Source organism: Labrus bergylta, chromosome 12 (genome assembly GCF_963930695.1).
Source record: "Labrus bergylta chromosome 12, fLabBer1.1, whole genome shotgun sequence".
Classification (NCBI taxonomy): Eukaryota; Metazoa; Chordata; class Actinopteri; order Labriformes; family Labridae; genus Labrus; species Labrus bergylta.
The window spans coordinates 25,990,023-26,008,051 of NC_089206.1; the positions used below are offsets into that span (position 1 = coordinate 25,990,023).

The 18,029-nt window shown below is 38.9% G+C and overlaps 1 protein-coding gene across 1 annotated transcript; it reads left to right on the forward strand.

The window, feature by feature from the left end:
• Positions 1–12,566: 12,566 nt before the first annotated feature.
• On the forward strand, positions 12,567–17,592 carry cox4i2 (cytochrome c oxidase subunit 4I2). The gene is made up of 5 exons (XM_020635403.3): positions 12,567–12,727; positions 14,933–15,032; positions 15,633–15,797; positions 16,631–16,762; positions 17,185–17,592. The coding sequence occupies exons 2-5, from the start codon at positions 14,933–14,935 to the stop codon at positions 17,316–17,318; spliced, it is 531 nt and encodes a 176-aa protein (XP_020491059.1). The 5' UTR covers positions 12,567–12,727; the 3' UTR covers positions 17,319–17,592.
• The last annotated feature ends 437 nt before the right edge of the window (positions 17,593–18,029 follow it).

Genomic DNA, 18,029 nt, shown 5'->3' on the forward strand with positions numbered 1-18,029 from the left:
AATATCTTCAACACAAACTCCTTCACACAAAGCTGCAAAGCACCCTGCTCAACCCTCTCCACACGCCCGCGCCTAATCAACATCTGCTCTTGAAGTTGACTTTTGAGACTCTTAAGACGAGAATAGTATTGACAGTGTCTGACGACTGGCTTGATTGGTCACCTTTAATGACCTTAGTCTCGACTGTATCTGGCCTGCAAACCAATGCTAGATTCAAACACACACACTTTGGACAGTCAAAAGGCTCATACAACAATCCACAGCAGTGTTGAAGCCTTTTGATTTTTTTTGTTCTATCCAAAAGATCAACACCATCAAGGATGGATTAATAACAGTCTGCCTTCTCTTCTCCTCCAGTGCTGGTGTGCCTCTATCGAGACGCACAGCACACCCTACATATAACCAACTAGAACCAAGGTTCTGCAGTTAATCTTCCTGTAATGCAGTTCTTCTCATATTATTGACATCTGTGATTCATTAATTACAAAGCCTTAAATGAATTAATTTTTTGCATCGATTGACAGCACTACTTTAAAAGTGAAGGTCTGCCTCAACTCTGTGTGATTTATTGAGTTTCCTGCTGGAGGTTTATCAAAGTAACAGCTGCTGCTAACTTTAGCTACTATTGACAAGTTAGCTTAACTAGCAATAAGCCGTACTGTCTACCAATTAATGAGTGCAATATATTATATTTGATGTTGCTTTTGTTACTTACCTAGTTATCTGCATTCTTGGACTTTATTTAGAAAGTTTGGATTATTTATAAAGCATAGAAGAAAAAAAGAGTGAGGACTGGATACGGTTGTTCACTTCACTCTTTTGAACATGGACAAGTTCAAAAAGAAAATCGAGACATCACAGAAAGTATGCTATTTGTTGTTTGCTTGTATATTTTATTCAATTTATTTTTTTAAATGTAAATTTAAAAAAAATTCTAAATGAATAAATTAAATGACAATAATCCAATTGTTTGACTGCATATGTTGCTCTAGCTCTGGAGCCGAGGACTGCAGAGTTTTATTGAAAGTCATTTTCATGTACTATGAAAGTTTTGAATACAATTTGCTCTCTTTCTCAGTTTCTGTGTCATTAAAGCATTTTTCCCAGAAATGCACTTACTTTACATCACGTTTTTATGAAATGTCTTTGATGTCACTTCAGATAATGTCACTGTGCATTTAATGTCACTGTTCGTCTCATCACTTCCATGTCAGTGGATTTGTCATTTGACACCGCTCATCCACCTTTGAGTCATCACACGTATCAGCCGCTCTTAAAGACGCCCTGGGGAGCTTTTAAGTAAACAAACACAAGTCTGAAGCAAGTCTGTGAGTACTGACCTTTTCCTCTTGTAACTGTTTGTTCTTTATTAGTCTCTGCCTTGAATGTATTGAGTTTATAATGTCTATACTTTTATAGTATAATTGTTTCTGCTTCTGGTTTAATCCTAAAAGCTGAGCGAGGGAAAGGGGTTGCAAATTAGCCACGGCGAATTTCCTGTTAGCATGGCATCTACAGTACTTTGTATTTTACAATGTTCATTGCATGGATACCTATCAAATTAACAAATAAGATAAATAAAAATGAATTTACAATCACAGTTTTTGACTACATTTTATGGTGAGTTAAACAAATCAAATGACACATTTTATTCCACTTTTTCTAATCTTCATGTATTTTAAATTTTGTTTTTATTTACTAGTTTATCGTCATTATCTTCTCTCCTTTGCAGACAAAGTTCTGCATTTTGTTCATTCATTTCACAAAATCAACTACAGCTTTCTTTGGGACATTTACAGGACTTTTCATAAAAAACATGATCACAGAGCACCTTAAGGTGCAGAGTGTGATCAACAGGGTAAAGTGATTTTGGTCTGATTGACAAAGAGGAACGCCTGACACATCTCTCAGGGAAACCAGTGAGCTTGAAATATGCTGAAATCTAGATACTAACAACACAAACAGGAATCCACACAGATCTGTGGTCACTGCACCCCAAACAACAATATCTACAAATGTTACCTTGCCCAGTAAGCTCATGTTATGTGTTTCATTATTTTGGGGTTTGAGATGAAGCAAAAACCTGACAACATCCTAAAGGAGGAGATCCCTTGGAGTCTAACTGTTCAAACAAACTCACAATATTTCCCTGTCGGCTCTCTTTAGGTCACCTGATTAAAAACCAGGATATGAAGAGATTCCTTTACAGAATTCCTGTGTGTGTGTGTGTGTGTGTGTGTGTGTGTGTGTGTGTGTGTGTGTGTGTGTGTGAGAAGCCTAGTCTGGCTGTGTTGGGAAATGTTGATCAAGGATCTTTTTCTAACTCACAGTTGCTGCGCTAACTTTCATCATAATGTGACATGACAACATAATTATATAAACAATCAAGCGTTGATTCTTCCTGTTCACAGGTCATGTGATTGTGCTGACTGACTTACTGCTATTTATGGAATACATGAAAGTATGTCAATAGAAACACAGTTTAAGGGGATTTCATCTGTAAATCAGACACGCCCTATCCTGCAGCAATGTTCACTTCATACTGCCAAAACGGTTCAGTACTGTGTATCTGTGTATTACTTTCCCTTACCAAAGGGTTCACTTGAGAATGAGTCAATGTTATTGTTCCTGTGACCTGTTGCTTGATACTGAACAATTGGAACATGAGTTTCCATTAAAATTTCCCCTGAAGTAGATTTATGGCCTCTTCCCTGAAATCATTTTTAATTAACCAAAACACAAAATGTTGCAATAGTTGAATGTTTGCTAGCTGTTACAGAATAGTGTTAGCAATGCACTATAAGCTTCAGTGAACCAGTGAAAGTAGAATGTATGGAGGAAGGAAATACTTTACTAGTTGCTAACCCAGCCACAGTCACAGTCTCAATCACCACAGACAATTAAAACCACAGCAATACAAGGAAAGGAAAGAGACTTCTGTTTCTGTTCCAGAGTTTGTTTTCTTTTTGTACATTTCCTTTGAGTATGATTGGACTGTGACGCTTCATCCAATATTATCTCAAATCTGCCTTGTTTTTTTATGTGATATCTTGCCTCCTGAGGAAGATTTCAGAGGAAGACGTTCCTGAAATTTTCAGGAATGCATGTGTTTAAAACTCTTCTGGAGTTAAAAGCTGTTATAAGCACTTTCTCTCAGAAGTTATCCCCTCATTTTATATTTTGGTGATGTTGACACACCGTTTAGCACATCAGATCCATTTCTTACACATCAAATATTTTAGTTACTCACCCTTGCTCCCAAAGCCTCCATGTCAAAGACTCATTGTGCAAGTTCCTGAACCCTAAATTGCATTCTGAGTACCATGGGTTTGTGAGTGTTCCAGACTTAAAAAGGAGCAATTCCATTTCTTCTGCCATTTACCATCACTGGTATCAAAAGGATTGTAAAATGGCTCAGTTTCAATGGTATTCAGCACAAAAAAAAACCCTCATGTTAAAAATGAAAGATGCTATGTTGTTTTGGTCAAACTGGGACAATGACATAAGGGGCAGGCCAGTCCAGTTCAAGAAACAGATCCATGTGTGAAGTTCTGTTGGTTGCCAAAACACTGCAAAACTTTTTTTTTATTCTACGAACTAACCTTACATCACTTGCAGAGGCATACATTTTTTGCATAATTGGAAGGGTTAGTGATGGATTTAAATTATAGGGTTATATAATTGATGTATATTGGGTGATTTGTGTTCATTATTTTGTATCTGTCATCAAAGAAAGAAAAATTCTTGGACCAGTTACATAGATTAGGAGCTGATTCATTCCTATCACGTTTCCTGAGGCCCCCCGGGCGACTTTGGAAGCTTAACAAATTATACAGAGGTGACGGAAGAGAGCACAGTTTTGTAGATTAATTGGTATCAAGTTAATTAGTGCGTAGCTGGGAACCCCATTGGGTCGGGACCCTGGTATTGTTTCCACAGGTGATCCATCATGGGAACAGAACCCTTGCTGACACACAGAGGAAGGCTCACCGCTTTCAGGGCATTGACAAAACCAACCCTTTACTGCCATGGCAACCAACCAACACCACAGAGCTAAAAGCGACCCCACAAGAATACTAACAGAGCATAATGAAACAGTGGAAAACAACTCGTATTGAATCAAACTAAATCCAATGAGTGTTCAACCTCAGTTTGAGGGGTTTTCATTGTTTCATTTCATGGAGTTATAATCATTTTGTCCAACAACTGAAGTACTACACAAATGTGTTGTATCTTTTACATGACATCAATGTGCTTGACAATGGATGCTGTTGCGAGAGAGTGAGGGAGTAACTTCAATGGAAGAAAACAGTTGTATTGTTTACTTGTTTCCATCCTATTAAAGCTCCTGTGAGGTTCCTTCTGTTTTTGTTTACTTTGACGCCTCTTGTGGACAAAGCAGTACGTCTAATCTCTTTACTGATTCTTTCCAATATATGTGTAAATTTATTTTTAAACATAAATCTCTGCTTGCCTCTTTTCCACAGTCAAATATTTCACTCAATTTGAATCTTTGCCATGTAAAATGTTTTAAAAGCTTTTTTCTGCAGTATGCACTTAATCACTTTGTTTGACACCTACCCCCTAGCTGCACTTTTGGACAATAACTTCAGAGAAATAATCGTTTTTATGTTGGTGATGGCGGTCTTTGCTTTTGCAGCTCATAAAGAGGCACCTGTGTTAATTAAATTACTTTTTATAACTGTCTTAAAACTTCTACCAGGACCTTTAACTTAGTTGCCTTTGGTATCTGTAACACAATTTTATTCACTGAATTCACACTAACAAATGATCTGTTTCTTTCTTTATCGAGGTTCCTTAACAGGGTTTATCAGCGTCACTGTTTATAGGGTTGGATTTTTCAAAGAGAACAAATAACAAATGTGTCTATTGGTTTGTGAACACAAAAAAGTGAACTTAATGAAAATAGGTGCATCGTTATTGGGCATGACAGGATTACATAATGGTGGGTTGGGCCTGACAATGATTTGAAACTCTTCACCAACCATTCAAACATTAAACATGGGATTATCTTTTAGGGGGGGAAAAAGGTCCAATTTGTTAACAATTTACCCCGAGTGTGTAAAAGTATGAAGTCCAGATAAAGAAGTCTGCTGTGTTCAAGAGAAAGACTGAAACTGAAGTTTAAACCATTCGGTTAATATCTGACTGCAGAGTGAGTTGTTATATAATCTGACACTCACGGTGAGGAAAATTGAGGACTATTTGCACATGGCAGAAAATTTGGATTTGATGTGTTTCATTCTGCATGAATATTTATCAGCTGTTATGCTCTAATTAATGCAGATTACTTGGCTCTAAGTAGATGAAACAGAGTTTTTAATCTAAGCCCTGAGCGTTTCCAGGATCTTACAAACCAAGGTGGCAATGTCAGACAATGACTTGCAAGTAAAAATAGGCTTCATTCTCTCGTCGTGTTCAAGACATCAGATGACTAAAAATCTGAATTTGAACATCTTTTATAATAACCTGGTTCTTCAGTGCAAGTTAGTATGGTGTCAAGTAACTACTCGAGTTACACCCATGATACAATAGTCTTGTTTGCATATAAACAGTGATCAGGGAACAGTGCTGTTCTTCTCTATCCAAGACAAAACTATTAAAACCCTGCTTTCCTGGATGAGGAGAACTGCTTCAACTGAAAACTGAGGGATGAACAGCAAGCCCAGGGGGAAACAAGAACACGCCAGGCTTAAGTAACAAACAGTTATCTCACCTCTACAGACCTCTACTTCAGAAACTTGCTATCAGGAGGAAGTGAGAGGCGGGATGATGGTGAAAGAGAAAGTGAGTGAAAGACAACAAAGAGAGGACTTCTGTGCTGATTAGACACTTTATCCAGGTCAGCATCGGAAAAGCAAACAGAGGAAGTCTTTCATCGGCTGATTGGACATACAGAAGATGACTTCAGAACTTCAATGTGGGCCAAAATGTTACTGAACAACCTACTGAAGAACAATGAATTCAAGTCCGCAGGATTCCTTATCTGGAAAGCTGCCCACTGTGTCAAAAAAACTGTGATGTTGTTCATTCTGAAACTTTAACTGCGACTGTGATGATCTTCCCATTGTCCACTAAGATATCTTGTGCAAGGATGTTGGGAAGAAGACTACTAGGAGCCCCAGATTCAGAAGAAGTTTGATGCATTCTGTCTTTATCCTGGAACTGTGGACAAACGTAGACTCAATGTGCTTTGAACAGGAAAAATAATAGGCATATGGGTTAATCAAAGTTTAAAAATGCATTAAAGGTTCTGCAAAGGGGATTTGATCTTGTGCCTATGAGTATTTTGAAAGGGGTACTGAAGAAGTGGGGAGTGCCAGAGCTGTCACTATGAGCCATTTGGTCCTTGTACAACTGGAGTAAGAGGTGTGTCTGCATATTTGGACAGAAGTCAAGTGCACTCAGTGGGCTTGTCAACAATTGTGTTTGGGATTTTTATCCACTGATTATCGAGTTTTTTAGTGTTGGAAATGGTGCCTTTAGGAAGGAAGAAGGAGGCATGTGCTACTTTGATGCTACTTTGGGAAACTGAAAGAATGAATATAGCAAAAAAAAAGTGGTTTTAAACGAGTATGAATATGTTTGAATGCTTTCATGGATTATGCCCCCCATCTCTGCATTTTTCTGTTCATTCTTGGTAATGCCTCTGTGCTCTCTTTTAGAGGATGCCAGAAAGGTTGCAAAATCCGAAGAGCCACCACAATGACAAAAATCAGCAGAGCAGAATTTGGATGAGAAATTATGAGGAGGAGAAGCAACATCATTAGCGAGGGACTATGACCCAGTTTAACACAATGCCTCGAGGGCGGAAAGCAAAGGGGACGACAATCGTGCAAACTCACATGCCGACAAACACACATGCGTTTGTCATATTCTGCCAAGACCCAGACAAGTTTTACAGTAAAGGGCAAGGCAAAATACAAGCCTGGGCATGCTGAGGTTAGGTGACGACAAGCTGAGGCTGTCACACACACACACACACACATCACAGGGCCAAGTGGCGACAGAAAGATCTGAGGCCACACACCATCAAACTGGCTTTTTCGCTTTCTATGACCTACATTCACCATGTTTAGAGGAGTTATAAGGGTTTGTTGCTGCTGCATTCTTGTGACTGACAAGCAGACACTCACCCTGGTCTCCTCCCGTTTCTCTGCCCTGAGGTTCCCCCTCAGCTGAGTAAGCTGTAGCTCTGATATGTACACTCTATGAAGAGATGAAAGTGAAAGGGAGGAGAATAAACTTGCAAAAGCAGAGTAAAATCACAAGAAATAAGTCGTCCTTAAAAACCTTCCTGCAGGGTAAAATAGATTGAATCTTCTAAAACGATGTGACAAAACGTTCATCTAGACAAACGGAGGAGATGAAAATGACTAAGCACTTTCCCTGACACTTCTCTCCCCTCCAATCTAAGAGGCATCAGTGTCAGTTACAGAAAGCAGTGTGCTGAATCTACCTTTTGTCATGATGTCAGATGGGAAACATGTTCAAGTGTGCTTCAGAGAGATCTGCCGTGCGTGTGTTTGTCGTTTGGTTAACGTGACAGATTGACTCCAAGCTGACAGGGCCCATTCGCTCCCTTCAATGCTCATTTCTGCTGTTTTTTTGTTATAAAAAAAAAAGTAACAATGGCTGAGCAATGAACAAAGGGGAGAGGAGAGATGATGGACGTCAAACGTTTAGTGGAGAGATGGAGAAACATCTCCAATTCTAATGGGGCAGGAAGGGCAGCTGGGGGTCAGAGTGGGGTTCAACACTGCAGGGAATTAAGGACAAAGTGTGTGTTTCGGGGGGGAGAAAGGGGGTCGATGCGGGATTGTTTGGATCGCCATGGTCCTCAGCCGATTTCCATAAATGAGCCGTGGACACGTGCCGAACTGTTTCTGTGTTGCACTGGCAGCTGCTGTCTTGTTTGACAAATGCAACGTCAGCGAGGGAGTTAAGTTCAACACATTTATTTCTGTCTGGAGAGCTCAAGCTCCACTTTCAATCATTCTTCATCTGTGAGGTTTTGCTTTGGATGTATTTCTGGAAAATGTGCTGCACATCCTTCATGTTTATGTTTCTGCACTTCAGATGCGTTTCCAGAACATAAAAACTGAAACCGAACTGGTTGAGCAGAAAGAGGCTTTGTTAATGACATCGACAGACAAACGCTCTCACGAGAAGCTGAAGCACACACTGACTCATCTGAGTTAACCATTAAATCCATGAAGAAAAAAAACAGGACAGACAAGAGATACAAGGAAATATTTCATCGTAAACATCAGTGATCTAAGGTTGTCAACATTTTGACGTGTTTTAAAACAACACAATCCCTCTGATGTTAATGATTGATTGAAGATCTGTAGTTTATTCAAAGCTTCAGTGCATATCGATACAGTCACATTCATAATGAACAAAATAAATCACTGTCTTAAAGTGTACAATACAACAACACAATACTTTATTGTCCCCCAGGGGGAAATTTGTTGTCACCACTTTGCTCAGTTGGTGCACAGGTATACATCTATGATAACATGGCACATGAAGAAAACATATAATGAAACAGAAAGAAACACATCGGCAAAATAGGCCAGTCATCATGGAAGATTATTTAGAGCTTCAGTAGCTGACGGGACAAAGCTCTTTCTAAAGTGTGCCCTCTTCCAGGTCAGAGTCCTGTATCTCCGACCTGATGGATACGTTTACAATGTTTCTGTACCAAAACGTTACCAATGAATTGTTACAAATAAGACTGTGTTCAGGAGTTGTTTACAATTTTTGGTAACAAGAAATTCCCTAATATTGGGTGCCTAGGATGTTTATTTGTTTCTGTGGTATCATAACAGGTATTGATATTGTTTCATTTTTACTCGAATTGTATCAAAGTTTTAAATGCGAGTATTGTGACAGCCCGACACTGATCACTAATATCTGAAATCTGAAGGTCAGCTTAAAAGGAGCATTCCCAGTTACATACTGTATCTTTCAGCTTGTAATTCTATATGAAAATGGTTATAGTTCTAAGAGCAGATAAACTGTAGTGTTAAACACCAAAATTATGTTGTAATTATACATTATTATTATTATTATTATTATTATTATTATTATTAATAATAATAAATAAATAAATTATGTGTATAATCCTAAAGTAGTTTAGCTAAGCTAAAACAATCTAGCAAAATGCCTTTAATTATTCAGCATACTTTGGGCTGAAAGAAAAGTAAGACCTTAGTGAAATCTGGTCTGAGAGATGTCTGTCATATAAATGTTTTATTTTTATGGTTTCATAAACACATACAAAAAACTTTTTAAGTTTTGTATAAAAAACATTTTGGATTTAAATATTTTACACCCAAGAAGAGTTTCAGCCTGTTGTTGCCTCAATCATTTGTGTGGTGCTGCCCTCTAGTGGACACACTGTATATGGTCTTTAAAATTAAATCATTATAGCCATGATTGAGGAGATGTTCATAGTTCCTTTGGTACATCTTGTGGTATCTAGCTAGTTTTGTTTAATAAATCAAGGTTTTCAGATCTATCTTTAAATGTCCTCCAGTCACTACAAGTCAAATAGAATTTCCTGTTGGCATTGTTACAGCACATTTACATATATATTCTTTTGGGCATCAATAAAGTATCATCATTATCTTATTTAAAAAGAATAGAATGAACAGAAAAACTCTGTAAACCTGGGTCACCAGTTTAGCTCAGGGGTTAAATAGAGTATCTCATGTTTAGAACCTATCGCCCTCAAAGCAGCAGACCCGGGTCAAACTCTCAACCCTTTACTGCATCTTAAGCCCCCACCCTCTCATCCCCTTTCTTGCTCTATCCTGTACACTCTCCTCTCCTCTAAGAAGTCCTGCCCATGTATATGTTTTATTCATAAAACATGAGTAGGTGGCCCTTCAGAACACAGCTAGAAGCAGAGGAAATTGCAGTGAAATATAAATTCTTTATCTTAAAGGTCGATGTAGTTTTCAGAATATTTTGCTGCGTCCTTGTAAAAGCAATAATAGCAGCTTGGTTACAAAAGTGTTCCTGATTTAATGCTTTATTGTTTTGCCAAAATAAAAATGGCTTTTTTTAATTTGAAGTTAACCCTTACCCAACATGAAGGCCTTTAGCAATCATTAGGGAATGGGAAAAATAAGTGAATGAGTCAAGCTGTTGACACGAGTCGACGATGGGGATAATACTACAGAATATGAATTCTTAAATGTTTGCCTGATTCTGCTTCATATGTTTATGTCTATGTCTATGTGTGGCATAACCATCATGCTCTTTTTTTTGACAAATTGCAAGAATGACTATTTCAGGATGAATACTGCTACCACGTTTCACCAGTTGAATTGTTGCTTCTGTGGACACCTTTTAGTTGTTTGTCATACGTGCAAGTCCTCTGCGACTTTCACATTTTTATTGAGGACTATAATTCTAATCAAAGGGGAAACAGTAATATAAAATATGGGACTAATATAGGACAGCAACGGTGTGATTAAGATGGAAGCAGCCATCCTCACATCACCCACTGAGGCCCGGTGTTTGGTATTTTGTCTGCCATCACGTAAGCTGGAGAGATGATTAAACAAATGCTAAGTTATCCAATTAAATTCAGTCTATGCCCCTAGCTAATTTACTAGCTCACAAATTAGCTTGTTAAAAACAATCAGAAAATAGTAAAGTTGAGTATTTTATTTGCTTATTTTGACAGGGACAATGAACATCTAATTTAACATGAGATCTGTGCAGGCAGGTTCGAGTGTGACCTGTGATGTCATTCCGCACTCTCTCTCCCTCTCCTGGATTTCTGACTCTATCCATTTCATCCTATCTCTAAATAAAGGCATAAGAAGCCCCCAAAATAAACCCTAATAAAAGCTGCCATTGAATAATTTACATTTGGTAACTGCAGAGTTTGAAACACTTCTGCACATGTTTTAACAATAATTATTGTGTTTGATTGTGCAAAGCTTTATAGATGGAATACAAAGTCATAAAGACTTGAGTGAATGAACTTTGGCCTGTTGTTGTTGTTGTTGTAGAGAGAAAGCCAGTGAATGTGCAGACAGTGAAGTAAAGCACTTCACTGTCTGTAGATCGCAAAGATCCGCTGTCTGACCAGGGCTCAGAAAATCAGCAGAGACACCTCCCACCCCCACCAAGGACTGTTTCCGCTGCTGGACTCTGGAAAGAGGTTCCGCAGCCTCCGAAGCAGAACTTCCAGGTTCTGTAACAGCTTCTTCCCACAGGCCATAAGACTTTTGAACAGGAAAAAAGAATCCCTCCATTCCCCCTCAAACCCCCACACAGGACTACCTCACTGGACTGTAAAACACAATATAACGTGCAATATGTTTATCTGTATAGTAATTTTACTCATAGTTTTTCTTTTTATATCTATTTATATCCGCACCTTATTTTTATTTTTTATATGTAAATACATGCTGCTGTTTTTATCCTGCACTACAACGAGCCAAATGCAACGAAATTTCGTTCTTATCTGCACTGTAAAGTACAAGTTTGAATGACAATAAAGAAAGTCTAAGTCTAAGTCTAAGTGTTGCATGTATTCTCAGGGTTATATAACTCAATACATGTGTTGAACAATGACACCACAGCACCTGACTGGGTGCTTTATAGCACACCACAGCTGTGCTCTACCACATTCCCTGCTACTTTACAAACAATACTATCTGAAAGTAGAAAATCAGATCACATTATCATTTCATTATAGCAAAACAGAAAGTCATTTTAACAAACTGTATTTTAAACTCACAAAAAAGAAGTTAGAGAATTTTTCTTTAGCTGTGTTTTGAGTTTTTTAGTTTGTAAACATTGATAAATTACTTTGAAGTATCAAAAAAGTGCTCAGTGGAAGGTTTGTTTCTTTTGTTCTCACAATACAAAAAGGGTTAAGCATGTAAGTTTGTGATCCGGGTCATACTCAGTCATACAGCCAATCACTGAGCGGCTGCCATGAACAGGTCTGTCCTTAACCGACCTCCAGGACTCTCCTGTCTCCTCCTGTCTCTGCTGAACTGCTGCTGAACCGTTGGCTGCCTTTGCACCACACAACACCCACAAAGCAGTCAGCTCCTGGGCTCACTTCCAGCGAGTATGGGATAATTATGGCCTGGTGCCAACCTGCACTTATGGAAGTATTTACCCTTACTTAAAAAAAAGTTACAACTTACTGCATTTCATTTTGTGTCAGACTTTCTTAACTCTCTTCTTTCCACAAACCTCACTCTCACTTTCACCGTTTCATACACATGCGCAGACTCTCCTCCTACCCGCCCACAGTGAAACATACACACGTCTCCTCTGTTCCCTAAAGCAGCCTCCCCTTAAACGACCCCTTCAAGTATGAAGACAGCGCAGACAAGAGCCAAACGTTTGCATTAGAGGGAAATAAAAGATATGAAGTTTGTCTGTGTTGTCTTCAGATCAACAGCTAAACTCAGCCCACTCTGCCTGTCCTACATGTCACATGCTCGTTTAGATTGTTTACTTGCACTTGTTTGGTCTCCTTTTTAAGCTCCCTCCCTCTCTCTCTCTCTCTTCCTCCGATCCAGTGTGTCTCACCCTCCCACCACTTGTTTCCTGCTTAGTGAGCACAGACGAAAGGGAATACAAGTCCTTAAAAGCCCCTTTTCTTTAAAGATTTTCCTGTTGCATCTTCTAAATCCTGCAATTTTCCTCTCTACCAGCAACTGTGAGTATCTGGTTTTTGCTAAATCAAACAAACAGGCTACAAATAGAAAGCGATAGGCTTCCCCCTCCCCTGACCCCACACAGCTTAGAAAAGTGGCGGACGTGCAGAGAAGATAGTAAACTATGGCACAGACATATATCAGATCAGATCACAGCTGGGAGAACTTCCTAGAAATGCATTAAATGTGCAGCAGCTGTGTTAGTAAAGAAGACTCAAAATGAAGTCAAACCTGTTGCAGCTGTATGTAAACCAGAATAAAAGCAGTATCTAGTGCTTAAAAACAATGCTCCATGCACTCATATGCCATGCATGTTCTTCAAAATGTTTTTAAAAAGAATTCAGAGTGAAGACTGAATGATCCTCCTTCTTGAAGGCAAACATTCTTCCTTCTTGTAACTTTTCTCATGCAAAAAGAAAAAGAAAGTATAAATTCTGTCTGGATTAAAGTCGGTCACATGTTCGTCTTTTAATAGAAAGTCAAAAAAAGGTTTAATGTGTCTGTTTACTTCTGACTTTCCAAGAAGGTCAGCCCGGACTCTCAAATTGACTAACTGCCAATATCCGCCATTTTCAGTTTCATGTGTGCATGTTAGTGTGTTAGTGTGGGTGTGAGTAGTAGTAGTAGGCCACAGAACGACAAGTGAAAGGACACCAACAAAAACAAATATTAATCTGATTTTTTTGGTCATTATTTCAAATCTATACTCACAGATTGCAAACTACTTTCTCTAAAATCAATGCAAGTGAGAACAATGTTGTAAACTTTACTATGTGTTGCAGTTTTACATGATTTCTAAATCTGATCACTTTCACAGTAATGCCATTATAATCAGACTGATCGTCTGTGTAACTCCCTGCACTAATCACTGCTCTAATCACCTGATAACTAAGACTGTGGCCTGAAGCCATCACCTTTTATTGTGAAGCTGCATTGACTTGACTTGTTAATGATAATTTTCATGGATCATATCATTCCTAACACAGGTCACAGTCTTGAACAGTATAAAAGAACTATTTCTGCACTGCACTGTATTTACCTGTCAGAGCTAATGAGGCGTCCAGACTGGCAAAGCTGGGATTTGTCATTCAACCAGGCCTCCTTTGAAAGCACTTAATGAGATTCCCTGATTTGAATAAAGAGCACAGAGAGGTGGTTATGTCCACAGTTTTCTTCTTAAGGGGAATCAAAGGCCAATTAAATGTTCACACTGGCGCAGTGGAAAACCTAAAGAGAATATGTACGCAGGGACGGCACCATGATTTGATTCTCTCCCGGTGCTGAGGGGGAGCTTATGTTGGGGTGCTATTATTTACAATTTATTTGAAAAGAAAAGAAAACTAGCAAAATACATGAGGGGGGCTGGACCGATTTATGATGGGGCTATAGCGCCCGCTAGCCCCAATGTAGTTCCATGCATGCATGTGCGGGCATATGGGCATACAATATAACAAGAAAAATGATTGTTTTTGCATTTTAAAATAATTTAAAAACTTGAAGAGTCAGGCAGACAATTTTATGTTTTTAGTCTTTTATCTACAGGTAATACAATCTGTAATACAACAGAAATGTAATCTATGTTGAAAATAAAACTTAAACGGGAAAAGTAATTTGAGTGTTGTTTTCTTCTCTGACTGTACCCATAATTCTTAATGAGTCATAATATATTGTTATAATGTTTGCCAGATGGATACATGTTCAGCCCTACGTTCATGTTACTGGATAATATTCACACAACACTGAAGTGACTACAGAACTATTTTATGAATGGTTTCTGACAGCACCTGAAGGCACTATTAGCAGCAGCTGAACACATTAACATAGCACTGAAATATCAAAGTGTGTCATTGATTCAAAATCCCCAACGAAAAAGCCAAATATTAGCTCGGGCCATCGATGTCCTAAATACTTCTGAAACAAATAACCTCTTTTTTTTTTTACACAAACATCTAGTCGCCCTCGTTGAAAAGGATGTCACTCCTCTTGGAAGGACAAATAAGTGTTAGCAGCTTTGACTTTATGGAGCTCTTTTTTATTCTATCCCGTCCATCTTCTACAGATATAAGAAGAGATTTGTATGTATGATTCAGGTGCATTACCAATCTTGGATATTTAATGAAACACATCCAGTAATAACTACTGTCAGCAGTATCTAAGATGACAAGAATGTCAAATACATGATTAATGTTTCTGCTCACGTGTTTTAGATGCTCCACCTGACTGCAGGCCGTGTGGGAAGCCGTCTGGCCAGCCGCGCTGCAGCGGCCTTCAGCGTCGGCAGCGCGAGGATGGCGAGCACCAGTCACGGTATCATGACAGGAAACTGATTTTCATATCCACTATAATATAACACTACTACTGAATTAGAAGAGTACAAGAAACTTGTATTTCATCTTCTGGAATAAAGGTAGAGGACCGGAAGTCTGTGACCCATCAGATATGTGAGATACTTCATCACGCTATTTTAAAGACTTTATTCAGTCATATTTAAGCGACTTATGTTCACAAAGAGGGTTGAGATTCTTGATAGCAGGAATAATGTCAAAGGAATTGAACCTTTTGATAATGAGGAGGTTGTATGCGTTAATTGGCTACAACAGAAGTCATGCCAAGCGCCATTGAATTTAATTTATTTTGACGAGTAGATCTTTGTCTGTTTTTAATTTAACTTAAGTTTTCACATCCCTCAGAAGGCCCATGTGGCAGAAAGAATTGGAGGCCTCTGTCTATAGCTGTCTTGAACCAGCAGATGGTGCTAATGTACCATCATGACTTGGCCTCCCCAAAGAGAGCCCGCCTCAACCATTTGTAGGACATATACAGGAAAATGTGCTCCTTAAATCCCTCTTTATTACTTTTAGAATGTGTTGGTCTTAAAACTGAGTCTTCCCGTCTCATTCCATCCAGCGGTGTCAGATGTGGTGGACATGTCTAAGCCACAGTACTGGGACCGTCGAGACATCCCTCTGCCTGACAGAGCCTTCAAAGAATCCCTGACTGCTGCTGACCAGAGCCTGAAACAGAAGGAGAAAGGACCCTGGGGCCAGCTGACCAAAGAGGAAAAGATTGCCTGTAGGTCCTCCAACACTCTAAATGTCCAGCTCCAGCCAAAAAACATATCAAAAATTAATAAAACCACCAAATATATGAGACCTGAATCTCTTTAAAAACACAGGGATAGCTCAGCACAGTCACTGAAATAACAGATATAATATATGATTTGAATAATATCTGCACAGTACAACTTCACAGTAAGACTGCAGACGTACATCCATCAATTTAATTCTACTCCGGTTGTTTCTAAAGATCTTGGGAAAACTGCTGAAACTTACCAGTCAACATGGGAAAACCATCATTAGTGGTGATATACTTTTCTATACATGCGGATTAGATCTTCCTTTGGTTTATGTATTTCTGTCCAATACCTAGAACTTATCAATTTGGATATACGTGCTGTTTGGAAAAAAAACTGCAGTGATTGGCCATGTACACCAAGAATTATGTAAATATGTAAACATCTGCTGCACATTTGAAAGAAGTCAAGTTGTGAATTTTTTCAAGGAAGAGTGTGCAACTTTTTGATCCATTAGATGTCGCCCATGGGGCAGCAGCATGACACCCAAACAAACTGCTGTTGAAGAACTGCTGTAGAGTACTTTGCAGACTTAAATATATATAATTAGAATAAAAAAAACAATGACATGTTCAATATTACATTTCATAAAACCACCCAGCGGCCTATAAACTACAACATTACTTGGCTTTAATCCGAACCAATTTTTGAATATTCCATCTAATGCTGTAAGTCAAGACTTCATTTTATCAGTGGGTTATTTGTGGGACATCGTTGGTCAATGCTACACGTCTCTCTAACTCATCTCATCTGTTCTTAACGTCTTCTCCAGTGTACCGCATGAGTTTCTGTCAGACCTACCCAGAGATGAATGAACCATCAGCAGAGTGGAAGACTGTCATGGGGGGGATTTTCATCTTTCTGGGCATCACTGGCCTGGTGGTCTTGTGGCAGAGTATCTATGGTAAATCTCCCTTTGTCTCTAAAAGAAGGACACAAATCCCAGTTTTCAAATCATTTATAGAACAAAAAAGAAAATTTAGGCTCAAACATGACACACTTGGTGCCACAGACCTTTTTTTTTTTTTTTTTTTTTTTTTTTTTTTTTTTACAGCAGACATTTTGAATTGTCAGAGCAGACAAAGCACAGCTGGAACTAACATCGTTAACGATGGTCCTGTTCCTTTAAGTATCCCATTAGACCAAACAAGCCTGCATGCACGATAAGAGAGCCAACTCTAAAAGGCCTGGTACCAGAAGAAGACATCAATCACATGCTTTTAGTGAAGCATTGTGTCAACAGGCAGCTTTTTAAATATATATATGTTTTTACTCTGCAGAGTTAATCTACATTTTTCATATTCCTTTGTTCCTTTCTTGATCTAGTCTACCCAGAGACCCCCCCGACCTTTGACCCGGAGCTGCAGGCCAAACAAATAAAAAGGATGTTAGACATGCGGATCAACCCCATCGAGGGTTTCTCGGCCAAGTGGGACTATGAGAAGGGCCAGTGGAAGTGAAGAGATGAGCGCACTGTGGCTGAGGTGGCACAGAGTACGGACCTGTTACCTCAGAGCTCGTTTTATGAAGCTAATGATGAAGTCAGTTTAAATTTGAATGTTGCATTACCAATGTGAAAACCACTACAAAGATTGGAATTTATTCCTTGTCACCATCTCTGAGGTACAATTACTCTGTGCCACCCCTCGCCTCTTCCTCAAACGCTGCAGCCTTCTGTCATGGTGAAAACCGTCCCTACTGTCGTAACCATATTCAATAAAATGATCCTGCCTACTTCTCTGTCATACTGTTTTTTTTAAATGTTCGGGGTAAGACTTAGTATGAGGTCTTATTTGTATGAGTCCAGCTCAAAAGAGTGATTAATACAGAGAAGGTGAACATGGAACAAGTCATTTTCATTTTATCAGTAGTGGCAAGTCATTTCTATCTTTCTGCAGTGGTGATTCTGGAGTATGGTGGGGCCCTGGGAAAAAAATCCTTTAGGGTGCCCTCCAACCAGTGTCCCAATACTTTCCTGTTTCTTTTTCCTATCCTATAGACGGATAATTCCTCTTCCTTGTTTACTTCACTGACAAACTTTGGTTTTCACTGCAATAAGCAAGCAACGCTTAGCAGAGCAACGAGAGTGAGTGCTGTCAGATGGGGAGGTTTCCTGTCATTGCAAAATTTGCACATTTGGGGCCTCTGCTTTGGTTTAAGTTTGTGAGCCC